Source organism: Aedes aegypti, chromosome 3 (assembly GCF_002204515.2).
Source record: "Aedes aegypti strain LVP_AGWG chromosome 3, AaegL5.0 Primary Assembly, whole genome shotgun sequence".
NCBI classification, from domain to species: domain Eukaryota; kingdom Metazoa; phylum Arthropoda; class Insecta; order Diptera; family Culicidae; genus Aedes; species Aedes aegypti.
Genome location: NC_035109.1, coordinates 115,450,597 through 115,478,535, shown reverse-complemented (window position 1 = coordinate 115,478,535; position 27,939 = coordinate 115,450,597). Strand labels below are relative to the sequence as shown.

At 39.8% G+C, this 27,939-nt stretch overlaps 2 protein-coding genes across 2 annotated transcripts; one reads left to right on the top strand and one right to left on the bottom strand.

The window, feature by feature from the left end:
* Positions 1-86: 86 nt before the first annotated feature.
* Positions 87-13,020, bottom strand: LOC5566934 (hormone-sensitive lipase). Its single transcript, XM_021855289.1, has 6 exons — positions 10,559-13,020; positions 10,213-10,490; positions 1,946-2,083; positions 1,646-1,883; positions 1,464-1,589; positions 87-1,406 (listed from the first exon to the last, which is right to left on the bottom strand). Exons 1-6 carry the CDS (start codon positions 12,314-12,316, stop codon positions 1,299-1,301), a joined length of 2,646 nt encoding a protein of 881 aa, XP_021710981.1. The 5' UTR covers positions 12,317-13,020; the 3' UTR covers positions 87-1,298.
* A 9,292-nt stretch (positions 13,021-22,312) lies between these two features.
* Positions 22,313-23,012, top strand: LOC5566933. Its single transcript, XM_001651297.2, has 2 exons — positions 22,313-22,467; positions 22,533-23,012. Exons 1-2 carry the CDS (start codon positions 22,461-22,463, stop codon positions 22,805-22,807), a joined length of 282 nt encoding a protein of 93 aa, XP_001651347.1. The 5' UTR covers positions 22,313-22,460; the 3' UTR covers positions 22,808-23,012.
* Positions 23,013-27,939: the final 4,927 nt, after the last annotated feature.

The following is a 27,939-nucleotide window of genomic DNA, read 5'->3' as shown; positions in this document are numbered from 1 at the left end:
CCATAGGCACTAAATTTAGCTGAATATAGTGTGGGTTGTGATAATAAACTTTTTGAACAATATCAAAATACGTCAGGACCACGAAATCGCTTTACAAAGTATGTTTATTGACTGAAAGGTTTGTTAATATCTATGTTTTACATTCTACCAAGGTAACAATTGTAAATTTTATCCAACGGTTAAAATGTGTAGGTAACGTGATCTTCTCCATCTGCTTTCCAACAATGGTAATTATAATACATATCTGACATATATTGCACAAGTAGGTACAATTATATTACAAGTTAATGTGTTGTGTTCCTTCCGATAATGATGTTTAATGCTATACTTTGTAAATAGTTTTTTTATGTTTCCTCATACCTGAAAAAATTGTCATAAATAAAATCAAAATGTAATTGCAAACACCGTCGAGTTAATTTGTCGCCAATACACTCAGTATAATCTTCTTGTCTTTGGTTTATTTTTTAGCACATTTAGCTGAATTGAAGAGATTACTATAACATTTTTCTCAATAAATTACAGTCAATTGCACAAAAATGAAACACATCGCTTTCGCATAAAAATAGTCACATAATATCCGGCACGACACTTGAGCAATGTAAATAAGGTGGATCGGTTTTGGTTTTGATTAGCTTCCTTTCACTTTTTTTCTTGATTATCCTTTTTATGTTGTTTGGTTACACAAACTAGGTAGATTGTTTCTGTTAGATTGCTTTCTGGCTATTGACTTTTTTCTTCGGTTTTTAATGGTTTTTTGGTTTAAATAAGTTTGTCGTATTGCTTCGCTGTGTAATATTGCGAACTTTTCATTGAGCTAATTTATTCAATTATTATTACTTAATGCATGCCTCTTGAGTTTTGCTTTTTGATAACAACGAGTTTTCATATACCTAATCAAAAATATATTTGCAAACAATGCTGGACCCTAAGCAAAGGCCAATTCACAATCGGGATGGAAATTAAATTTCCTTCGATTTATGATTATATAACTATGCGCAAGCTGCCTAATATAAGATTCCAAAGGTTCAGTATTATTTGTTGCAAAAGTGTAGTTATAGCGTGTCACGGTTTTTATAAAAAGCATAGATGCAAAATCATTACGAGACTCATAAAAACATTCTCGTGATGATTGAACATCGGCTTAAATAGCTTCTCTAAAGTAGCTCCATTCGGATCCAAACCCGGTTAGCAGTTAATGCGTTTGTGATGCAGTACAGTGTATGCTACTAAACGTTATCGATGCGTTCACTACCTTTGCGAAACAAATGCTTCGATTCTGTTAGGCAGCGACCGATTTGCTAACAACACGTTTTAGTAGCGAGATCATCCGTCGGAAGCGATACTTCGAGCATTTCTGCAATACGTTTGACGCAGAGTTTAGATCCTTCATGTGCTTCTTTGGAAATCTAAAATGAAAAGACATTTATAAAACCAATCACATAAATTCTACATTGATCACTTACAGACGCAAAATTGAGAAATCCATGTGGAAGCCCTGGCAATATATCCAGTGAGACCGGATTGTTCAGATTCTTCAGTCTTTTAGCAAACATTACACAGTCATCCAGGCATGGATCCAACACAACCGTCTAGAAACAAAGAACCTCGTTAGTTTGGCGTAAATAATTCATAATCCATGATTTACCAAAATTTTCGTCTGAGGAAATTGGCTTAACACTTCATCCGAGGCCCAATACGGTGACATGTGAGAGTCTTTCGGCACTTCAAAGATGAACTCATCCGAGGGACTGCGGGCGATCAGCGCTTCCAGATTGCTTTGGAACTCGGACTGCGATCCACTGGTGGTAATTGGTTTCGAAGTAGTGATGGAATTGAACGTCGAGGATACCCGGTTTACCAGGTTACTGGCCGCGTTGGAGACTCTACAATTGGAGGAGAGGCTTTGAAATCTAGCCTTTAATGTGGTTGTGCGTTAGAAACTTACTTGTCTTGTAGGTTTTGTACACTAATTGTTTCTTTTCCTATGTCCAGTACTACATTCTCCTCGGAAGCTGATCGTGAAACCGGTCTCAAGACTGGCTCAATTTCTCCTGCTGCGTTCGTGGTTGTGTCCAGTACATATCTGTGTAGAAGAGAATACAGCAAATAATAATTTATAAACAGATTGATATATTTCACTATAAGGGATGGTACACAAATCATGTCACGCTAAATTTCGACTTTTTCAACCGATATTACGTTGTGCCGCGTCGCGTTTGTGATGATTACGCGATGAGGCGAGAAAACACCTTCCGCATCGATTACTTGAGCTTCCCTGTGGAAAAGTTGCGACCCCGGGATGCCGGTTTTATGTACGTTTGCCGGAACGCACAATCGCGTCTCGACCGCATTTATGTTAGCAGTGGTTTGCGAGAGCACTTGCATACCGCGCATACGCATGTCTGCTCTTTCACGGACCACAATGCGCTGACACTCCGTCTTTGCTTCCTCCAGCTAGAACATGAGCCTGGCCGTGGTATCTGGTCCCCTTGACCGCATCTTCTCACCAACGACAACGTTGCCGAGTTCCAAACACAGTGGCAATATTGGTCTCGGCAGTGCAGAAATCACGGCTCATGGATCGAGTAGTGGATTTCGTACGTTAAGCCAAAAATCAAAACCTTTTTCAAGCGTAAATCGCGTATCGTCTTTGACGAATTCTATGACGTACATCAGCGTCTATATGCGGAGCTTCGGCTAGCGTACGACGGGTACTACCAGCACCCCGAAATGTTACCCACCATCAATCGATTGAAAGGTAAAATGTTGGCGCTTCAACTTCTTTTACATGTTTAATAAACGCATTGTTTATGCGAATGAACGAGACGCACGTGGCGGGAGAACCCGTCAATTGGGGGAGAGACGAAGGAAAAGGACCGTCATCACTCAATTGCGAACGGAGGAGAATGAGACCGCTATCGAAGCGAATCTGCTAAACTTCTTCTCGCGGCTCTACACGGAGGAAGCAACAGCAGAAAACAGCAACGATGACGGGTTTACATGCGAGCTTGTGATTCCCCCCGATGATCCCATCAATCAAGCCTGCAGGACGAGATCACCACTTCAGAAATCCTCTCTGCCATCCGAGCGAGTGCCCCACGGCGTTCTCTGGGCAATGATTGTATCCCACGGGATTGTTTTTGCGTCTTTTCGACGTAATCCATCGGGAGCTCAATCTCCTGCTCAACGAAGCACTAGAAGGCAATCTTCCCCCTGCTTTTGTGGAGGGCATCATCGTGCTGGTGAAGAAGAAGGGAGGGGAGAATACAGCCCGGTCGTATCGACCCATCTTGCTCCTCAACAGCGACTACAAACTCTTCTCGCACATTCTCAAGACCAGGCTAGAGTGCGTCATGCGAGCCCACGGCTGATGACATAGTAACGCGTGTACGTGCGCGAACGCGTTTCGATCAATGGATTTCCTATTGTTGATATTCTGCTTTGCGGCTTCGCATACGTGTACGCGTCGCATGACGCGTTTACTATGGCTTCTCCCCACCACGTGCTAAGCGACGGGCAGAAATGATCCAGTTCGGAGAGCAACATTTTTCAGGCTACTCTTGCTCTGAAAGATCGGATTACGAATCTCCGTCACTGCCGGCGTGCTGGTAAGTTGATAAGTTTTGATTTAGAGAACGCGTTCGATCGAGTTCGGCACTCATTCCTGTTATAGCACATACCATGTGCTCGCTCGGCTTCAGTAGGGATCTCGTCTCTCTTCTCACGCGATGCACCTCTCGGCTGCTCATCAAAGAGCGTCTCTCACGTCCGTTCGAAATCCAACGTTCGGTCCGGCAGGTTGACCCGTTGTCCATGCATCTCTTCGTTCTCAACCTCCACTCCCTGGTGTGTAGGCTCGAACAAGCATGTGGCAACGATGTGTTGGTTGCGTATGCCGACGATATCAGCGTCATCGTCACGTCTGCCCCACAGATATGGCTGATGAATGAAAAATTTATCCGGTTCGAGGCTGTTGCCGGTGCACGGTTGAATTTGCGTAAAACAGTGGTGATCGATGTCGGGTTTTGCGAAGGTAATTCAATTAACACCCAATGGCTTCAGACAGCCCATGTAGTCAACATTTTGGGGTATTACGTTCGCAAACTCGATACGCTTGATGACCACTCCAAATTGGAATACGCTGGTTTCCGCAACAAATGTGGCTGCAATCGATACGCATGCTGACCCTGTACCAGAAAGTTATCATGCTGAATACGTTTGGCATCAGCAAGCTGTGGTACGTTTCGTCGATGTTGCCACCACTAGGAGTACATACGGCGAAGATCGCCTCAACGACGGTACACACCTGTAGAGGGGATCGCCAGTCCGCGTCCCGATGATGCAGCTTGCGCGCAGCAAGGAGCATGGGGGATTAAACCTTCATTAACCTGCGTTGAAGGCGAAATCACTCGCCATCAACCGTCATCTCAAAGAGATCGATTCCATTCCCTATTATAAATCCCTTCTTTTCCACGATAATCTCCGCTCTGCAATCTAAATAGATAATCCCGACCTGAAAATAATCCTCTCAAACTACAGGTCGGACTCGATTATCCGGAGTATCGATTTTTTTTTCACTCTGGATAATCAAACCCTCCGGATAATCAAATCACTAAGAAAAAAATTGTTATCTTCGATAAAAGAACTTAAATATTATCTTTTTACGTTATTTTATTTATATGATGCGGTTGTGTAGCCAGATTTTTTTTTTCTAGGAACAGTAGGGGTCATTACAAGAAAAAAAAAATTTGACCAGCATACACAAAAAAACACTTTTTCAAACCCCTTTTCTTAAATACGTTCTAAATTGCAAAACCATTCATATTGTAAATTGCAATACCAAATAATCTCAGATTTATGCATATAAATTGAAAAACAAGAGCATCAGAAAATAAATTCCGGATAATCGAGTCTAAAATTCCGGATAATCGAATCCCGGATAATCGAGTCCCCGGATAAACGAGTCTCCGGATAATCGAGTCCGACCTGTACTCCCAAATTCCACCCCAAGAAAACCCCTCCGCCGCACAGTGCGTTGAATGTATGGAGATGCGGGACAAAAATCAAAACGGGAAGATCAAGCCATTTAAGCACTTTGGTATGAAAGGAAAAGTTTTTTCCTGCTGAAAAGAGCTGCAATCTGCATAAATGACATATAGTGTGCGCATAATCGCAAAACTGTCCTAAGCGCCAATTCCATTATTTTCCAACAAAAACCTTGTAATTTTTACTATTATTGCCTATAATGAAGTAAGAAGTTATTTGCAAATATCTCTCTTCACACTCGTAGCTGCAAAAGTGACTTAAACGCCTTTATGCAAAAAAATGCGCATATTTTTAAAATTTTCTAGTTTTTAACAAAAAATTTAAATAAATCGTAGAAACGTAATTTAAAATGTATCATTTTAAACATAAACTTGTTCTGGTGTAATGTCTGGTTCAGCTTTGACCACATAGCGTTGCGAGATTTTCGGATTTTTTATCACAAACAACTCATTTTCATACTTGTGCTGGTTCAGGAGTATACCGAAAAATAGTTGAAAATCTCGAAGAGTTGCAGGGAGTTGCAGCTGTATCCTTCAGACCTCTGGACATTCTGAGAAACATGTCTGTGAGTGATTTAGAGTGGAACTTGGTGGAACTTTTTTTGAATCGATAACCAAAGTTACATGTTAGAATTTCATAAGTTTGATTTCATAGCCAACTCTTCGTGTCGATTTCTCATATTCAAAGTTAAAATTGGTGTGCTTATCCCATCAAATATACTTTACCAACTTTCAAACATGTTCTCTTTCAAATTTTGATTGAATGGATTGGTTTCAACACCCTCCGTACTAGTTGAAAGTAATGTTGAAAACATGCGACAAAATTAAGTTTTTTTTGCTACTCCGACAACTGTTACTTTCGACGCTTGTTGTAGTCGTTTTAGTGCTTTATAAATCTTATAAATACACGTTTCAATAGCCGATGTTATCTATCAACACTTGTGGATACTTATTATCGCCAAATAAAATAACTTGAAATTTGATTTTTGTCTATGGAGCAACGCACTGTGCGCCGATCTCATGCACCGGCATTTCGTCTCCCAAACGGATATGCCCAGGGTGGAACGAAGTCATCCGACGATCGACTGGCCACGTGCGTGGCGAAACATTAGCAACATCCAGCTCTTCTCGGCGGAGCGTTCAAAGCTCTACCTGTTGTTGAAAGAGAAGTGGGAGCACTGAAAACTGCTGTCCATGATGCAGATGACGAGCTTTGCACACATTGCGGTGGCCCAACGATTGGAACGCTCTAGCATAAACTCAGTGACTGTGCTCGTGTCGGCTCGGCATGAACGGTCATACAGGCTAGCAGTGCTGATGAATGGATGGAGACAACCATCATTTGAAGACTTGATAATACCGTAAGTACATCAGCTTTGTTAATGTGGTTAACGGAAGAATCGATGTAAACGAACTGTACTGCGATTTTTTAATGTAAATAATTGTTACCGTGAATTACTTAACTGACTTAATAAAACCAAATTTCACAAAAAAAATCTTCAGTACTTAAGTTTTGTTGTTTTTTCGGTAATACAGAAAAAAAACAATGCTCAAGGTTTGTCTCTTATACTCCTATGAACAATGAACCATTTGTATTCATATGGGCTGAAGCGCTAGTGAAAAAGTCAGCGATAGCTTGAACTTCCTTTGGTAGTCCGTAGAAGAATTACTGAATCAACTCTGAACCGAAGTCTTTAGAAATATCCAATTGGTTAAAGGACTTGAAGTTGGCATGTGCGGCTTGTTGTATCATTCCCCAAGTAATAAGTTTTTGGTGCATTTGGAATGAAAGGGCCTATTCACAAATTTCATAACGCTGAAGGGGGTGGGTGGGTGGTCGTTAGATGTTACAGTTCATACAAAATTTGAAAAACATTCATACAAAATGCGTTACAAGGGGGTGGGTGGGTATCAAGAATGGTCATTTTTGGCGTTATGAAATTTGTGAATGAACCCAAACCGGCTTGATAAATTAATCGATGATAAAGGAATATAAGATTCATTCAGGTGATTTTTACATCATTTCAAAACACAGCACAGTTGCTTTTTCATTTCTGAATACCACCCTATTAGTTGAAACTGATGTGTTGAGTACTGTATTGATAGGAAACATAAACAGACTTGTAGTTGTAAGGAACAAGAAACAATAAATGACGCGCAAAAGAAAGCTTGGCATATATATATCCAACAAATTAATGAGAGCATAGATGATGTTTGCGACTGGTTTGGAAACGATGGAAGTCAGGTACTGGTTTTTACAATCTCGTATGACACATTGAGAGAAACTTTTGCTAAAATTGGTACTTACAGAATTACAACAAATCACTGTAAAGTTTTTTTGTATAATTCATGATTCACATGAGCAGGGCAAATTCTCTAGTTGTTGGAAGCAATGAACTAAGATTATGTTACTAAAAGTATCCGAAACAACAAATTCTTAAGAATAGAGGCTAATTAACATGTTACCCATGTTGTCGTTCCAAACCGGACAATAGGCTGAAGAATATTGAAGAATGAAGAATAACAGATCTACGAGAAAGTGTTAGAAATCATTGTGAAAGGCCAATTAATTGAGTACTTGAACTACCATAAAATTATAATATATGGACAATAAGGGTTAAGGCAAATCCATTCTTGTGAATCAACTTTAAACATATCATCGTAGAAATGATTGAAGAAAACAAAACTATTGTCACTGTTTGATGTCCTATTGATTCCTGTTCAGCATCTTTTACAGGCATAAGATCTCTACAGTTATTATTTTTAAAAACTGGGACGCTAACAGGCCTGGGGTTAAGAAGCTGGCAATAGCCTACCATAAAACTAAGGTTGTGATGATAACCCAGATAACCAAACTGTACGTTAGGGCAATTTTAATTTTGAAAAAGTTTTAAAATCCTATCTCCCATATCTTTCTTACCATCCTAACCATAATAATAGTATTCTGTAAAAATTTTCAGCTTCTCCGGTGGTGATTTAAAGGTGCTCAAAGGCAACGAAAGTATATTTGAAAATTAATATACAGCAATTTAGAAAAATGTACCAATCACTTTAGTACTGTAATGTAAGCGAAAACTTATTATCCCATAGGTAAAACTCTTTCTTCAAAGCTTCATGAAGGATGTACCTCTATAGTTTATATCCGAAATGTACTATTTCAATGCATTGAATGTTGAACAGGCTTTATGTTTTTTTTTGAAATTGCACTCAATCCAGTCGATTATGTTAAAATGTGCTTTTTCAATTACTTGCATACGTGAGATTATGGTAAACAAGTTTAAGTTGAAGTTTGTTCTTCTTTCACGTGACTTTCATGACATTTGTGCACAACATCATATCACAATTAGATACACGTTTGAGAATATCTCTTTATTTTTGCCCTAGAAACAATATATGGTTTCGAACGGTTTACCAATTATTGATTTCACGTCATTTATGAAACCATAACAAAACTAAAATGTTAGGTATATGAGTTAAATGTTCTTGATTATTGAGTTTCCCTTTTCCTATCACTCATCTCTTACTTCCTCGCTTTAAACACTGTATTATGAATGTATATCAAATTATATCGAAGAAATAAGATTTTAAGGTATCGCAGAAGTAGAATTCGCGGTTCGGAATCGTTTTAACACATTTCTAGTCATTATGTCACTCGAACAAGATCCAACTATTCATTACGCATTTTAGAGCCTGTGAAAATGTTTGCAAATCTCTCAAGAAATTACCCAATTAATAATCTCCTTATTCCTCCACTATCACAAGAACTTGGGCAAAGCAGTTCTGAATTGATGAAGAATGCATAAAAAGAAACGCTGATAACAAAAATGATTTTTAAAACGAATGGCCATGTGTGACAGGTTGAATTGAAGGAAATAACTTCAACAAAATGATACAGCCATCAGTCCAAAAATTCTGTTTGTAATTTGTTCCATAGGATGATAAACGGCACCGATAAGAAATACAAGTTTCAGGCAGTTCGAGGAGCCGGATCCGGCGTTCGTTAAGATAACCTGTATTTTGAGAGTATCAACGAGGATGTCATTGTTTGAAACACAGTTTTTTTGTTGATACATTTTTGGGATGCTTCTGTACTTTGCCCTAGGAGGTTATTACTTCAGTGCGACTTATGTAAGCTCTTCCTTTCACTTTTGTTAAGGTAAATGTAGAACAATACCAAACCTTGAATGCACATATCTGAAGTGTCCAACAAACAAGATATCAAATTTCTACCTCAGGGGTCTGTTTCATTTTTAGGATTTGTGATCTTAAGATTTAAGCTGTAGATTCGTTTCAACTTCGTCTTGAGATTGATCAGTTTTGCGAATTTCGAGATAGAAATTTGACTCATGTTAAATAATGTTTTTTCATGTCGGAATAAATGGTGACAACTTAAATAGAGTCCTAACTAATCCGATCCATTTACCACCTATCTCGAAAGCTTAAAATCCGGAATGGAAATCTCCTTGATCTTTTCTGAGCACAACGTCAGGTATCATCGTGGTTGTCTATACCCGAGCAGAAGAAAATAACTTCTGAATACCAAACTAAGGTAATTTCCAATACTTACAACCTGAATAAGGTATGAATGAGCCCTGCATAAGAGGTAAAATAACTCAAATAATATCTCAAGCATATTCTACGAACACCAAAGTGATCATTAGATCAGGTATTGTAATACCTCAATAATACTTAATGGATTTTCATACAAAAGTGAAATTTTTCAATAGAAGTTCAATACTTCCAGCAGACCTCAATAGCTGTCTAATACCTCAATGTTAATTTTTAATTGTTTTAAAGATTTTTTTCAATACCATTATAATACCAAATTGAGGTATTCACAACTGAACAATACCTAATTTTGGTATAATACCAAAATATGGTATGCATAAGTTATTGATTAGTTATTTGTTCCTCCTCGGGTAGGAATGCAAGAATGCAATTTTTGCAATAAAAAATCAGCACTTTGTTGAAGTGGATTAATCTTAGAAAAGTATCAAACAACGTCAGCCTGAAGGAAACGATGAATAACATAGTTGTAAGCTACACGTGTCTCAGACCCAAAGTCTCCCAAATTGCACTAAATCGAAAGAGAATTATTGAGATGGACCGTATAATCCACGTGGTATATTTTCAAGCTGAAGATTGAGCTAAAACGCAAAATTCTTACCTTTCGATGAAATCCGACACATATTTGTTGGTATTCTGCTCCGAACTCATATCGCTGGGAAGGTCCATGTCCAAATCGTCCATCACCGTTACATTGCTCTTTTCGGTGTTCAAATTGACTTGCTGCAACGTGATTGGCTGCGAGTCTTCTTCCAACGACGTGATGGTGTTGCTCTCGTCTGGACTCATGAGATCAATCGTATTCCCGACGGTTTGCCCTTGTAGCGCAATCGTATCACTCACAGTGTCACTCATCGGGCTCAGGTGCTGATTGTTCAACTGAAATTTTAATGAGTTTTTATAAGAACTTTGTTCTTTGCAACGCGGGATAAATCACTGTTTATTACCTGTAAAGTGTTTAAGCTGTTCAACTGGTCCCAAGCGGAATTTTCCGGAGATTCTGAATGGTCTGACTTGTTGTCTTCTGCGGCCTTGCCAAATGCATTTCCGTTAAGCTCCAACATTTTCGGCACTTCATCTGTGACTTTTCGACCGGCATTGATAATCGCTTGTCTTTCCTCGTGGCGCTTTCGGTTTTGTTCGAGCACTTCTTTGCTTGGACACGCGTAAGCCTTCAAGCAGCGCATCATGAACCCAAACGGCAGTAACGGATCCATCAGGCATAGCATTCGTGCAGGGCTAGGTACGAAGCTTATCAAGACCGGACAATAGGCTAAGAATATGCCATCCGGTCGCCTCACGCCCGTTTCGATGCATTTCATTGCACAACCCAAATTTAAATTGGCACCAGCGGAGTCTCCTGCAAAGATGATCTTTTCTCCAGTTGTTCCAAGCAGCTCACAATTCTTCAATGCCCAACAATACGCATAGAAAACCTCTTCTAGAGCACGCGGGAATGGAGCTTCCGGTGCAAGGCTGTAGTCAATCGACAGGATCGGAATATTGAGTGTTACCGCCCATTCGCGCAAGTACGCTTCATGAGATTTGGAACTTTGAGCTACGAACCCTCCTCCATGGCAGTGAAAGAGTAATCCATTGGACGGGGGATAAATGGTACTGCGTGTATTGACTTTCTCTCCAATCATTCCTTTGCGTTTCACTGCACTGATAAGCCGTGCTTTGACTGGACCAGCTCCACCGTGGCTTTGAGGGATCGGGATGTTGATTATCTCATCGGACTTCTCTGCTTTTAGTTGTATAGGTTCTGGCGGTATGGTAATCACTCGGCTAACCTTCACCTTGAATCCCACAAATGACGGCAGAGAGTGCATCAGCTCCGACTCAGCCAAAAACCAGAATGCTTTGCAAAAGTCCACGTTTGAGTGCTGCGAGATGTTCACTATCCGTCGAGCACGAAGTTCCGGCTCCAACATGTACTTTGTACTTGTATACATTAAGCTTGTGGCTTTAGAGATTTTGCCTCCTTCGGAGTAATATCCCTCGGAAAAACCAGCCATCCCAATAGATATAAATTTGAGTAACGGTTTCATTGATTCACAGAACTGAAAGCCGAGACACCGTCCATAGAAGCAGAACTGGTTGATTGTATCCGCTTTGCCAAGAAGTTCTTCAACGGATCGTCCTTCGGGGAATAGTTCTCCAGACGTGGTCCATTCACGTAGAGTGTGACAGTGTTTGAGGCATGTGTTTAAGCTGGCCATCAAATGGTTGTATGCTTCGACCTCTTTTACATAAATAGCTTTTCTGAAAAGTATCGTTCCTCGATTTTCCATTACATACCTCGCCAGCTTGAGAGTTGTCTTGACACAGGAATCAACCACATACAGAAAACTTCTGAATCCATTTCCTGGAGTATTTTCATCGAAGTCATACTCATGCACGAATTCATGAACTTCTTTTACCAAAGGCCTTGCGGTTTCAATGTGATCAATCAACCCCACGAAAGCTCCGTGAATTCTAAGCCCAGTCTCCGTTTCATCACTCGCAAAGTATTTGATATTATTCCTGCATAGCTCAATCAGTGAGTCGAACAAATACAAATCATCAGAATTGGGTACTTTCTGCGTCTCTGCGAGCCGTTCATGGTTACTGCCGGACGAAGTGGGTAGAACTGCACTATTTGATGCACTCCCGCCATTGCCTTTGCTGCTATCGATCGACGCTGCTCTAATGTGGTCCGACATTGCGATTACAATGACGATTTTCCTGCTAATTCCGCTCTTATAATCAACTTTCAAGCGTATGAATGAAGCGCGATAAGCTACGACTTAATGAATTGGATTTTTTTTCAGCTCGCTTTCTTGCTTATCGACTATTATTCGTGCCGAATAAGGTCGATGGCGTCCTCGCTGTGGACTTTGGATTCAGAGTACAACCTCATAACCACTGACTAATGCAGTGAGATATCGTCTAAGCGACTGTTAACAGGCCATATATATCACTAACATGTCATCCAAAACTTTACACTCGATTTGTCATCAAAATCTAATGAACCGAGCGAGTGGATGCAATCACGGTAGAACGACTATCGTCAGAACCTGTTTTACTGCGATTAGAATAGTGGGCATTCTCCCAAAGGCTCAACAAAAATATAAATAGACCACTACAACTGTAGCTTCTTTCGTCTCACGTTTTATTTACGTGCACAAAAAATGCCATACACGTGCTGCGATTGAATGCACTTTTCCATCTACCTGACACATGCGATAAAGTGAAGAAATTCGGTGAAATCAGCCTTCTAGCGCACGAACTATGGTGGAATGCGAAGGAACGGTTCTTGCGCGATAAATAACAAAACATACGCACGCATCGAAGGCATTGAACGACTGAACAGCGGTGCGGCTATTACATGGCTCTTGTTTGCCATGTAGTGATAACACACAGCCATGTAACTGTTTGTAAACAGCTCCATTTGATTGACAAGCCCTTTCTGACAGCTAAATGACAGCTGTCAAGTTGCTGAAAGCAATGCATGGTGAACACAAAGGCTGAAAGCAAAATTTCAATGTGAACGCTCCGATTTTGACTAGAGGTGAATGCCGCAATACGCATCAGTATTCCTGTTTGATATCATCATCTTGTGCGTTTCCATGAGTGCCTTCGGGTTGAAGTCCCTCATAAAACAATACAGCAGCAGCTTCCATGAGTTTGTTAAAAAAAAAATAATTACCATTATTACCGCATTTGGTTTTCTTTACATTTAAACATATAGTAATTTATGAAAAAAAAAACAACATTGCTAATACTGGTGCTATAAAACTTTCTGTTCACGTTAAAATTTCAATATTTAGCTATTCTATACGAAAAGAAATTTAAATGAAATTTGTTTATGAAAAAGGTGTATTAAATTAATTTGGCGTCTAATAAATACAGTTGTGTTTAGAATAATAGTACTGAAAGCCAATTTTCATACAGAATACTCAACTTTGACATGATGTACCTTTCTTCTGAGCAATAGGCATGAAATTTTTTTCGATTCAACGAAAATGGAAGTGAGCCAACGCGAGTCGAGAGAATAAATTCTTTCCAAACACCTGGAATTTCCTGACCTGTCACACCGGCAGTTGGGAAAAATGTTGAACATTTACCATTCAACCGTCTCCAGAGTGTTGAAGCGGTTCCAGGAGCGGTTGACGTTGGACCACGGCAAAGGAGCAGGAAGAAAACCGGGACCGAAGAACAAAAAGACGGAGGGAAAGGTGAAGCGGATGATTAAAGCAAATTCCAACATCTCAAGCCGTGATTTGGCTAAAAAGATCGGCATAGCTACGTCCAGAATGCAAAGAAGAAAGCTGGACTACATACATACAAGGTACAGAACTTCCCAAACCGCGATAAGCGGCAACAATTGACGGCTAAAACTCGGGCGTGATGGACGACGAAACGTACATAAAAGCCGATTTTAAGCAAATTCCGGGGTTGGAGTTTTTCACCGGCAAGAGCAAGTTCGATGTGAACGACAAATTTTAGAATAAGAAAATGTCGAAGTTCGCCTCCAAATATCTCATTTGGCAGGCCATTTGCTCTTGCGGACTGAGGAGTGAGCCTTTCGTGACAAAGGGCACAGTAAATAGTGAGATCGCGCCTTTTGCCGTTCTTGCAGCAGCATGACGAAGCTCCGCTATTTTGGAGAGATTTGGCATCATGCCACTATTCTAGAAGCGTCCTGGAGTGGTATGAGGCCAATTCTGTCCATTTTGTTCCAAACGACATGAATCCGCCAAACTGTCCGGAGCTGCGCCCGGTGGAGCAGTACTGGCAAAAATTAAGCAGGAACTTCGGAAGAGCAAGAAGACAGTCAAAGACGAGAAGGACATGTTAAGAAAATGAAAAAAAAAAACCAAAAACTGATACCGGGTGACACTGTAAAGACTTTGATGGATGGCATCAAGCGAAAATGCTTTCAATTTTACACTCAAGGCCCCATCGATTAACTTTTCTTTTGATTTTTGAAGTAAATATATGTATACAATTAGCCTAAAATTTTGGTTTGATTGTTAACATTATGAGAAAATTGGCATGACATTTTCGGTGTCGCAATAATTTCGTGTTCGTCCTTTTTGGGGCTGTCCACCAACAACGTGGTCATTTTTTTTTTTATTTTCAGACGCCATCCCCTCTCGTGGTCATTTGTCAATATATAATTTATAAATTTGTATGGACCGTGGTTATTGACCAGACCCCCCCACTCACAAAAAACCACGTGATTTATGAATGATCCCTATGATCAATTTCATTATCACAAAACATTTGAATCTTTTTACAGTACCGGCTAAAAAGTTACTGGACTGGAAAAAAAATTCAAACTTTTTGATAATGAAATTTACCGCCATATTTGTAGTTCTCTGTCAGAATCCCATGCCGATGACTCAAACGAAATCAATGTTACAGCATGCCAAAATTAAGCATATTGTATGAAAATCGGCTTTCACTACTTGTTACGAAGACGGTCACGTTTCGGACTCTTAACAGCAAACTGGTTACCGGCCGAAGAAGCACACCTCCTTTGGTCCTGACATCTGTGCTGCGGATACGGCTATCCTTTCCAAGATGCACTTTCAGGATAACGCCACGCCCAACTTTTTCGTGTTGCCTCGTCCACCACAATAACCAAATCTTCAACTCGTACTGGTTTCATTTCTTCGGCAGGCGAAATGCCGATTCATGACCGGTCTTTTTATTTCGGAAGTTACTCTGGAACCACCACTCATATCCGACGGCTCGCACAAGCCATTCCCATCTTGAAAATCGCTCAAATTGTACAGTTCCACTGACGTTGACACGATGAACGGCCTCTGTGGCCCGCATCTCGTCATTAGTACTGCGTTCTTCTTCCTGCGTAGGCCATTCAGATTCATCTCGGTTGAGAAATTCCGGCTCGCAAAGCCATTTTGAACTCTCAGAAGCATTCGGACCACTACCCCATTTAGCGACTACGTCTGATACGTTCCATTTTGATGGAAATTTCCTCCGGTCGGTAATATTGGTTGACTCAAGGATCTCTCCAATCCTAAAAGCCACAAATGGGTGAAATCTTCGCTGATCAGCTCTGAGCCAAGCCAACACGGTGTTTGAATCGCTCCATAGAAATTTCCTACCGATGGGAAGGGTGTGACTTGAAACAACCGTTTTCATCAACCTAGTTCCAAGAATGGCGGCTTGTAACTGCAATCTGGGTACGGAGAGCTGCTTCAGAGGCGCTACCTTAGTTTTTGATGAAACGAGACTGCAGCGTACCGTGTCACGCTGAAGAACTCTGAAGTATGCCGCCGTAGCGTAGGCATTCAAGCTGGCATCCACGAAAACGTGCAATTCCAGACTGTTCAACGTTTCTGCGTCGTAACCTGGGAAATAACACCGATTGATTTGTACTTGAGCTAAACTGTGTAGTGCTAATAACCATCGATGCCATGATGCGGACAATTCCTCAAGACCTCCACACCTCTCGAACAAGGATTTTGCCGTCAACTATGAAGTTTGCCACCAACCCGAGAGGATCATGACCAGGTTTAGGAGCTCTTTCTTAGTAGGAAACGCATTTCCGTCGAGCAATCGCTTCAGATCTTCTCGAAACTGTGTGCAAAACAAATATTTTTGAGAATTTTCATTGCATTTCCTAGAATATATCCATAAATGATTGTAATCCATTCAAACATAAATCTCAAGTAGTGATAAGTTCCATCGAAGTTAATACGCCAATCGCGTATTATCCTCGATTTTACTATAGTAAAATCAAGGATAATACGCGATTGGCATATTAACTTCGATAGAGCTTACCACCAAAGGTATCAGGTTTGGCATAGCGATATTGACTACACTGAAAAACATCAAGACCTTCGAGCTGAAAGTTACGTTAGTTCTAATTTTCAAAACGTGGTTTCCTAAAATCTTAGCTTTCGTGGATATTTTCACTTCAATTGACATCCGTATCAACCCGAACACTTTGATTTAGGGCTCATTCATTTATATCATAACGCTGAAATTGGCCTTTTTGGACACCCACCCACCCCCTTGTAACGCTTTTTGTACGAATATTATTCAATTTTTGTATGGGCCGTAACATCGTTGGGAAACCCACCCACCCCCTCTAGCGTTATGAAATTTGTGAATGGGCCCTTACACTCTAAAGCAGTGCTTCCCAAACTGTTTCAACTTACGCCCCTTTGAGACCAATGTTTATCTGGAATCGCATCCCTGATAAGTGATTCAAATATTTTTTTAAGCGCTGTACGCCAAAAAATGTATCCAACTCGCATTCCTAAAATCATAAATACAATCACTATAATGTACGTTTAAAAATGTTTTCTTGAATATCGATAATCCACAATTATCAGGAATCATTTACTGGAAAGTAATTTATAATGACAATTTTTACAATATCTTGTATACATTTTTGAATCAGTTTTCGATACAAGTTCGGCCCAGTTTTAACTACTTAAATGTAATGTATGCATAGGCGCCAACTTATGACGAAGTTAGGGCCGACGCTCTACAAAATTCAACCAAATGGAATGTTTTCCGAGCAAACGCATATTTGGTGTTGTAATTATTTTCAGAAATTGTGAATAATAAATGGTTGACGTTTCTGGGTAAGTTTTTTTTTATCCAACCCAAAAATCCTGCGAAAATATATGATAATCCAGAATGTTTTTCAACTCATTTTTCAATGGAAAATATCAAGAGGATATTTTATCTAACACCAAGAAAAACTCAGATCTTTTCGGATTCAAATTCGACGCCTCTCTGATATTTCTCGTTAGAACGCGATTTTTGACTGCTAAATTTTACAAAATTTGTTTGTTATGTGATTTGTACTGTAAACGAATCTTTCAAATAGGTAGTTTTTTCCAGATTCCAGAGTTTCCAGATTACTAGGAGAAATTTCATAAAATATTAAAAGAAAGTTGAATTATCTTGAAGTAGCCCTCAAAACTGAAAGTTCATTTATAAATTAAATTAGGTATTCTAGGAGAATCACAAAATAAGAATTTGTGATAATTTCTTTATAAACGGTAAAATTTAAAGGACAATTTTTGATATAGAGTATTATACGGCTTTGACATTCGACTATTAACAGCTACCAAAATTAAAACGGTAGTTTTGCAGTATTTTTCTATCAAAACACTCCAACATTCACAAGATGATGAGCTGCCCACTGATACAAATTTAAGAGCGACGATGGAAGGAGTGCAAAATTGTGTGAAGGATTCAGGCGAACACTCCAGTTCGTTTGGAGTGCAGTGGATACGAGTAACTGACACTGAAGAAGACTGCAAGTCAGTGATGCATTTTGAACTGAACGCGAGCCAAAAGTGAACTGAACGCGTTCTAATTTTGCACAAGAACCTAGTAAGCATTGAACTCTTGTGCAAGATTCTGCACCTGCTCAAGAACGGCCCGTTCACTTCAAAATGCACAATGAAGGTGAAAACACAAAAAACAATACATCATAACATATTGAATTCCAATCGTTACAAATATATGGCACCTTAAATGTTTCCTAACATCTTTGCAAAACTTTGCAACATTGAAATAAGTCGTGTGTCTGCCATGACGACAGTTTTCATTCCGCGTTCAATTTTCAGCTCGCATGGGTTCAAATTTTTGAACTGCTCAATGTGCAAGCCTACTTGATCCCCCGTTCAAAAATTTGAACTGGAACGCAAACTGAACGCGTTCAAATGCAACACTGCTGCAAGTGGTAGTCGAAATACGCGTATCTGTCAAAGATAAGCATTTAGGGGCGGAATTAAGGCCCAAACGCAATGATAGCGGAACGGCAACGGAAAGCGGAACCGGTTCGCCAGCATGGACTACAACAAGCTTGTCGACTCAGTGTTAGTTCAATTTCATTCGTTGTCAGCTCAGTCGAGATGGTATGGTTCATCCTGGCGAACCGGTACCGCATTCCGTTGCCGTTCCGCTATCATTGCGTTTGGGCCTTTAAAAGGTATACGGTACTCCAACTACTTTTAAGTTTTCCTATTGAGATTCTGCTCAGAGGATTCGAACATTAATTAAAGAGCAAACATATGGTTTTAAGCATAAGCATAAGCATAAGCATAGATGACCGTACAATTCGTAGTTGCTACTCCGTGATTGACCAGAACAATCGAAGTTGCACAGGGAATTAATGAATGGGGCTTGGGATTAGCTTACCATTCTTCAATGTGCACAAATCGAGAGCTCAAATTTAAAAGTCAATAACGGCGCCGGCCACGTCCTTACGGTCATCGGGGAAGGGAAGGAATGTTAGTGTGACTACCGTTGTTACTAGAGACCGAGATCACCTCTGCATCTCCACGGTTGTCATGGAGAGGATATTGGGTTAGTGGGATAAGGTAAAGATCTGGGAGTCACCAATGTTTGGTGATGCGATCCATGATATAATCACGCCTAACCGGATTCGCGAAATAATTCGATAATCGCATTAAACGCCGAACAAGTGTTCGTCACTCGCCCACGCAAGAGCAAGCGACGCGATCAATAGATCAAACACTACTAGCGATCCGTGGCGCTTTTTCATTTCTCTGAGCGAACGACGCGCGACAAGTTTGATCCTGCCCCCATCGCCCGCCCCCGCAGGAGCAAGCGTCAAGGTCGAAGGATCAAACACTACTAACGAACCGATCACTTTTCCACCGCTTCACTACCGACGCGCGACATGTTTGATCCTGCCCTCATCACCCGCCCCAGCAGGAGCAAGCGTCAAGGTCGAAGGATCAAACACTACTAACGAACCGATCACTTTTCCACCGCTTCACTACCGACGCGCGACATGTTTGATCCTGCCCTCATCACCCGCCCCAGCAGGAGCAAGCGTCAAGGTCGAAGGATCAAACACTACTAACGAACCGATCACTTTTCCACCGCTTCACTACCGACGCGCGACATGTTTGATCCTGCCCTCATCACCCGCCCCAGCAGGAGCAAGCGTCAAGGTCGAAGGATCAAACACTACTAACGAACCGATCACTTTTCCACCGCTTCACTACCGACGCGCGACATGTTTGATCCTGCCCTCATCACCCGCCCCAGCAGGAGCAAGCGTCAAGGTCGAAGGATCAAACACTACTCAATTAAAGAGCAAACATATGGTTTTTTCGAAAAAGAAAAAATGTATGGAAACTTTTTTTGCACGGCCGTGTAAAAAAATCCGTGCAAAAACAGAATCGGGTGTATTCTGAATGTATTTTGTCAAAACAATAAAAAAAAAATAAAATTTGAAAAATATGTGTTCTGTATCTCGATACCTCCCTAACTCGATGGTCCCTTCAATATCGAGTAAGGGAGAGTTAACTGTATTTGTTTATGTGTTAACTAAATAAATGAAATGAAAATATGTATCTACATGAGTCAATGAACCCTTTTCGACACATGGAGATTAAGCTGATCTAGTTGGTAACAAATAACTTCTGCAAATAAACCATTATAGATTTCTGGTTTTCAATATCCTAGGATTTATTGATTTCAATTACCGTAATCCGTGGTTACATTGATAATTTTTTTGAATATTTCAGAAGTATTTCGTTTGAAAATGCAAATGTTGCCAATTGTTATTTTTTGAATGCACTGCCATCCATAGCTCATCACTACATACTGCATTTTGTTTTTTGGATGATTTAAGCATGTTTTAAAAATGTTTTAAATGATTTTTTGATTATGCTGATATGGGGTAGCATTGATCACCTATGTAAACAACATTCGGTAATATTGAGAATGTCGTTACTTACTTAAATCATGGCCCTCAAAGCCGAATATTTAGGCCAAACGCTTACAAGTCATTTACTTTTAGAGTCATTTTAGAAATAAAAACACTCGGAACCACGGAATACGCCTAAAGGTAGGCAATTTCCTAAGGGTTTTCTACATTCTTTACAGTAATTCGTTAATGTTGCCTAATTGAGCATACTTATGCAAGTTTTGACAACGGAATCGTTTTCGGTGATGCCATTTAAAGTAAGAATCGAATTTCCTTGCTCATATCGTTTGCAGAACTTATGTGAGACATGAATCTTCGGTAGTGTCATGCTTACCCATTGGAATCATTGTTTCGAAAAGTTGATAAATTTACGCATAAGGTAAATGCAATTTTCGCAAAAATCTTTACTTTCATTAGCTCATGAATATAAGAAAGAGAAGCACTTTTCATGGTTTGGAAATAAATGATGATACGAACTTTTTACGAGATGAGTCATGCCGATCAATGTTACCGTAAATTCGGGTGAAATTGATCAGTAGGGTGAAATTGATCACTGTGTCACACGATTTTATTTCCCTCTAATAGAGCACAGAAATCAATGCAACCTATGTAAATGAACGTTGTTCGTCTTAACTATTGTCGAATTGCATGTTGTGAAGCTTTTTGTGTTAAGGAATGTTTATTTCTATGAAAATAATAGGAAATTTCATAATCGTGTTTTGTGTGGTATTGCCAGACATCAATAAACTTATAGTTTTAAACAAGGATTTGAACATGGTGTAAACCTGAAAATTTGTAAGGATGCAGGAAATATACCCCCAAAACGAATTTTATCATCAAAAATCTGTGGTATTGTTGAAAATTAATTGTTTATTATTTTCATAAATTTTGCATTGTTAAGAATTTGGCAAGCATATTTGGATTCAGGAGGCCCAAATTAAATAAGTTAAGTTGTTTTCAAAACTAACAATAATTGTTTTGACAGGTGATCAATTTCACCCCGAAATGGAATTTCTTGATTTTTTATTTTGGAGACGATTTTCAGCACTAAAATCACAACTGTATGAAAATTTGAGTATATAAACCAATGAGCCTCACCGTCGTACTTGTTTGCCTGCATTAAGTTGTTTGGAATTTTCAATAACATAGAAAACAGACATGGAAAACAGTGAAAAGTGATCAATTTCACCCGAAATTACGGTACCCCGCTGATCAATGATACTCCGGATTACGGTAGTAGCAAAAGAATCCTTTCATTAACGATTAAATATGATGGAAGCAATTGAAAACGACAGATAGGTAAACGAACTTAAAAATATCTTTATGGAAAAATGCTAGAAGCTTTTAAATTCTTTCCTGAAAACTAACTATCTTTTCGTGTAATTCAACAATCTGTATTTTTCAGTAACTAATGTAAAATCAATTGAAATGTTTCTAAAAAGCATTTGTAAAGTTGGGTGAAAAATACATTATTAGAATTTTACTCGTGACCCCCCTCAATTGGATCACGACTCCCCTGGAGGTCGCGACCCACAGTTTTGGAAGCTATGTCCTGAGCGGAACTAAAAAAATATTATGCATCTCTTGCAAAATATTCTGTTCCTCCCTATCTCATAAGTATCCATAACCCGGATGGTTTTCAATTTCAAGTTGAAGAATTTAGTTATAGAACTTTGAGCTTGTGTTCACAATGTCCATATCAACCTTCTGTTCAGTCAAGGACACATGTTTTATCTAGGTACTTAAAAAAATGATTGCCTCTGTTACTTACAGCGTTATCAGTCAGGGAAGCGTAACTAATACTTGGAAAATTATATGCAATTACAGTTATGAACCTTTTTCACCAAAAGCAGAGAAAAAGGTAGGCCCATGTTACCATGTCATATTGGTATCATGTATTTTGACAACAATTCGATTATCAGCGTGATAAAAACACCGCTCTGCTGTTATCGAACAAAAAATACAATTTTCAAGATTGCAATTGAAATTAAATTCGAGTCATGATTTCATTTCGATTCTTTCCAAAAGTATAAAACTTGAACTGACTCTTACCGATTGTCATTCATTCAGTAGATATCTGTAGTTGAACGTGTGGTTCAGAAGACAGTTATTTGTTCTCAATCAAAATGAAATGTGAGTACTACAAAAGCAAACTATTGAAGTGCTAAAGTGATTTTAATTCATTTAACATTTTCCAGTCTTCATCCTTCTTGCCTGCTTGATTGCCGTGGCTGCGGCTTGTGTTCGAGATGATTCCGATGGACGCCCGACCTGTAACGCAGCGGAAATGACCCAAGTCTACTGGAGAAACAACTGGGATCCTACTGCCTACTGGCAATGCACCACCGCCAACACCCCAGCCACTCTTGTCCGTTGCCCAACTGAAGGAATGTTTGACCCGCTCACCCTTACTTGCATCAATTGGTTCGACTGGGTTTGGCAGCCAACCTGCAAGCCACCAAGTGCGCTGTAAATCTGAGCTCGTACTGTCCTATAGAAAAAAATATACATATGCATTTTAAGTGATGAAATTATCTTTGAGGACACACACGTTCTGAGAAATAAGATGCTTCTGAGCAGTGAATCACATTAAGTGGAAATTGTAAAGTTGTCTTATTTTACTGGGAAATTATAAGCGCGAAATATTGTACTTTGCATGAATAAGTTAATTATGCAAATATTATTGAATCCTCTTGAAAACGGCAAAATTCAATCGTAGTGCAAATGCTTTGAAATGCAAATGCATATGCAAATGCATCTTGCAGCAATTATCACACTCATGTAACCATATGAAAATCTTTCTAGATATGATATAAATGGCAAAATTTCTCTTATGTATCTATGTAACCTATGTTCACGGTTCCTTGTTCCAATCGGATGCGATGCATACACCAAATTGTCGAGATAGTTCTACGGTAACCTAGGTCGTCATAGGTTGTCATGGGTCGTTCCCAGCATACTCTGCCGACCTTTGCTTTCAGTACTACCTACCAAGTTTTACTTACTTTTACTGCGCTCACAAATAGATCCTTTGCCGTTTCAAATTTATGTCCAAATTAATATCCATGCCTCTCGCGAAGCAAACAAATTGATTGAATCTCGTGAAAATCTTACCCACGCTGTTAGGCCATTAACCACTTCAGATGAAATATTGAACAATAGGCATGTCAATTCATCACTCCAAAGTAGTCTCCTACGAGATTCGAACGAGGTCGAGTGTTCGTCCGAAATCCTATTGCAGTTTCGCACACCGTCCATCGTTGTTCTTTCCGGGATTCTTGGGAATAACAATTATTTTTAATATCTAGGTGTTCCGTGTTCGTAAACTTGGAACACAACAAACTTTAGTTCTTTTTAAAATTTTGTTAACAACATACAGACATTTTATATATTTGTTACATTTGGCTTCAATGCCCTCAATGTGATTTTTGAAAGTTAAACTTTTATCTAGTATGAGCCCTAGATACTTGGCTTCATCTGACCAATTTATTGGAACCCCTCTCAACGTGACCACATGTCTACTTGAAGGTTTCAAATAAAGAGCTTTGGTGTTTGTGGGAATATTATAAGTTATCTAAACTGTTTTGCAATCTACTACAGATAACATGCAGGCTTCGTCCTTTGGCGGAGAAGCCTGTGTCATCCGAAAACAATGATTGATGACATCCCTGAGGTAACTCAGATAACTCAGATGAGAAAATATTGTAGATTATTGGTCCCAAAATGTCCAGACTTGGAGTTCTGATAATTTAACTGAGGTGTACGATAACTTTGGATTATTCTAACAGTGTATGTTGGAAAACTAAAGTTTTTTAAATTTTACAATCAAAGCTTCATGCCAAACACTGTCGAATGCCTTTTCTATGTCTAGAAGAGCAAGACCAGTAGAATTGCCTTCAGATTTATTGGAACGAATCAAATTCGTTACATGTAAAAGTTGATAAGTGGTCGAATGTCCATGATGGAATCCAAACTTTTCATTGGCAAAAATTGAATTTTCGTTGATGTGAGCCATCATTTTGTTCAAAATGACTTTTTAAAAAAGTTTACAGATGGAGGAAAGCAAGCAGATTGGACTATAGCTGGAAGCTTCTGCAGGATTTTTGTCTGGTTTTTAAATTGGTACAACCTTAGCATTTTTCCATTTGTCGAAAAAATATGCTAATTGAAAACATTTGTTAAATATATCAACTAAGAATGATAAGCTACTTTCTAGAAATTTCTTGATGAGGATGTAGAAAATTCCATCATCGCCAGGAGCTTTCATATTTTTGAATTTTTTAATAATAGTTCTCACTTCTTCCAAATCAGTCTCCCAGGAATTTTCGAAAACATTCTGTTGATTGAGAATATTTTCGAAGTCCTGAGTAACTTGATTTTCAATTGGACTAGTAGGTCCTCATTTAAAATTGTGCGCTATTTCAAACTGCAAAGCAAGTTTTTGAGCTTTTTCGCAATTAGTTAGTAAGTAATCCACTTTCAATGCTTCTGAGGTTTTTTCAAAATTTTAGATAATTTCCAATAGGACTTAGAGCCAGGGCCCAATTGAGAAATTTTATTTTCAAAATTTTTGTTTCTTAATTGTGCAAAACGTTTCTTGATTTCTTTCTGAGTCCTGCCATATAATTTCCATAGCAGGATCTCGAGTGCGTTGAAATTGCCTTTTCCTCACGTTTTCAAGACGTATCAAGAGGCCAGAATCATCGTCTATAATCACGGATTCAAATTTTACTTCACATTTTGGAATTGCAATGCTCCTGTCTTTAACAATGAAATTTGTTAAAGTTTCAAGAGCATTGTCAATATCAAGTTTTGTTTGTAAAAAAATGTTAACAACAAGATTAGAGTCAATAAATGTTTCATATATATTCCAGTCGGCTAGAAAATAATTGAAAGTGGAGCTGATAGAATTGAGAATCGCTTCATGGGATATTCGAATTGTAACAGGGACATGATCAGAATCAAAATTAGCATGAGTAACTAATTGGCTACAAAGATGACTAGAGTCGGTTAAGACCAAGTCAATTGTAGATGGATTTCTAGAAGAGGAAAAACATGTAGGGCTATCAGGGTATTGAATTGAGAAATATTCTGAAGAGCACTCATCAAATAAAAGTCTGCCGTTGGAAATACTTTGAGAATTATTCCATGACCGATGTTTGACATTAAAATCACCAATGACAAGCAATTTTGACTTATTGCGAGTCAATTTTCGCAAGTCAGTTTGGAGCAAATAAACTTGTTGTCCAGAGCATTGAAAAGGCAAATAGGCCGCTGTTTGCGAACAAACCATCTATGGAACCCCAACTTGCGCTATTATGTAGAACAGTTTTTGCTCTCCTCTCACGTTAATCCACCCGATCACATACGATCGTGGATCGAATTAGACGATAGGTAGCTTGATAACTAAATGAATTCAAAATATAAGTTAGTGTACCACGAAACCCGGTCGAATACAGTCCCTTTTTTCATCCGCAGAACGATTGATTTTCTATTCGGTGTCCGAAGTGCAGTGACCAGGTCTATGACCTGATGAAGTGGCTCTGGACTAGCATTCGTTTTTTTTTATTATACAGTCCACTAGTGCGGCAGTCCAGAACATGGTCCTTCGAGCCGGATTTTAACCGGTGGACACTGGAAAACTTGCGCGGGCGTTCGATAGTGACCGCGTGGTGAAGTGGTGGAAATACTCCACAGAAGACTATTGGCGTCATTTTGATCAGCGTCGGCATTGTCCGACATTTCACTATTGTCCCTGTGCCGGTGATGCCAATAGGGGAGATAAAGTGATCAAAAGTTGCCACGTGTGGATGCTGTTGCTGATCGCGAGTGCTGGTTGCTGATTTCTGTTGCTGGTTGCTGATTGCTGTTTGCTGTTGCTGCTTCCTCGGTGCTGTTGCTGAGACGGACGAAGGTCGTGGTGGCTGGCGATTGAAAAGCACGTTGATTCAGGGAAGTAATTGATTGCATGTCTGTGGTGGCGTACTTTGCATGTGGCGTCTCCGTATTGTGGGCTTGTGTGGGGCGAACAAAGAGCTTCAATAAATTTTACAAAGTGAATGCGTGAGCGTTTCTATTCCGGCATTTGTTCTGGTTCCGAGTAATTGTGTCCCTGACGGATTATCTGGTTTGTTGGTTCCCTTGGTTGCCTAGTCCGCTGCTGGTCCTCCTTATCGGCTGTCAATGGTCGTTAGTCCGGTCAATTTGAGTCGCGTCCCTGTGGAACGTCGTGTTAGATCTCCGAGAAGCATTCCAGTCGATCATCCGAAAGTGAGTAATAAAAAGTGATCAGCAAGTGGACCCTTTCAATCAGTTTATTGCGCTGCTATACTGTATCAAGTAAGTGGACTATACGAACTTAAGTGGCAGTGTGTAACTTGAACTCTGAACTTTGTGAGAAGTGCAAGCAGTGCATTAAACTTTGATTGTGATTAGCGAAGTGAAGTGTAGTTCAACATGTCGGAAGAAGTGAGTTTGAGAGAGCTGAGTCGGCAAGAAAGGCAGCTGAAGAATTCCATCAATGCCATCGCGAAGTTTGTCAGTGAATTCCATAGGCAAACTCAGGAAAACCAAATTGAAGTGCGGTTGGATATGTTGGAAAATGTGATGTGCAAATTCTACAGTGTTCGTCGCAAGATCGAAATCGCTATGGATGAGGTTGAACCTGAAGAAGATGTCGAGGCCTTGAATGAAACAGCAGATGAACGTAAGAAGCGCTTGAAAAAGGTAGCTACGATGCGCGAAGCCCAGTACGATGAAGCAATCCGTGTGGTGGAAGAAAGATACTTCGAAGTCAAAGCTGCTCTGATTTCGCTAAGACCCCCAAAGGTGAGCACAACTCAATCGACTGCCGTTGTTCAAACTCCGACGGATAATGGAATGTCGAGAGTCAAGCTGCCAGACATCAAGCTGCCTTCCTTCAGCGGCAAGGTCAAGGAATGGATAACATTCAGAGACACGTTCTACAGTTTAATCCACAATAATCGTCAGCTAGCACCAATTGATAAATTCACGTATTTGCGTGCTTCTGTCCACGGCGATGCTCTTCAAGAAATCTGTTCAGTAGAGCTTTCCGCTGAAAATTATGAGGTGGCATGGAAGGCTCTCGAGAAGAAATTTGAAAACAAGAAGCTCATTGTCAAAGCGCATCTGGATGCAATATTTGCTGTGGAGCCAATGCGATGAGAAAACTGTGATGCCTTGAACCATCTGCTCAATGAGTTTGACCGAAATCTCCAGATGCTTAATAAAATTGGGGAAAACACGGAAAACTGGTCAACAATCCTGGCCTATATGCTTTGCACTCGTTTGGATTCGGCCACTCTTCGACTATGGGAAACGCACCATAATTCGAAGGACGTCCCGGAGTTCGATGAATTGTTAGAATTCCTAAGAGATCACTGTTTGGTGCTGCAGTCTATCACACCATGCAGACCGAGCGATTCTGAGCCGAGACGCAACGCAATCACGGGTCACAACGATACACACGTCTTCACAGGGTACAAGAAAGTGTCTATTTTGTGCGGAACCGTTTCATCTTCCGTTTAAATGCAGCAAGTTCAAAGGCCTAACGATCAACCAACGAGTGGAAGAGGCGAATAAGAA

Bases quoted from the DNA above. Each gene is read 5' to 3' on its own strand.
- LOC5566934 (XM_021855289.1), bottom strand. From the start codon at position 12,316: ATGTCGGACCACATTAGAGCAGCGTCGATCGATAGCAGCAAAGGCAAT. The intron at 1,884-1,945 runs GTAAGTTTCTAA...CTCCAATTGTAG, and splicing joins GTACAAAACCTACAAGACAA to AGTCTCCAACGCGGCCAGTA. The intron at 1,407-1,463 runs GTAAGTGATCAA...TTTTCATTTTAG, and splicing joins GATTTCTCAATTTTGCGTCT to ATTTCCAAAGAAGCACATGA.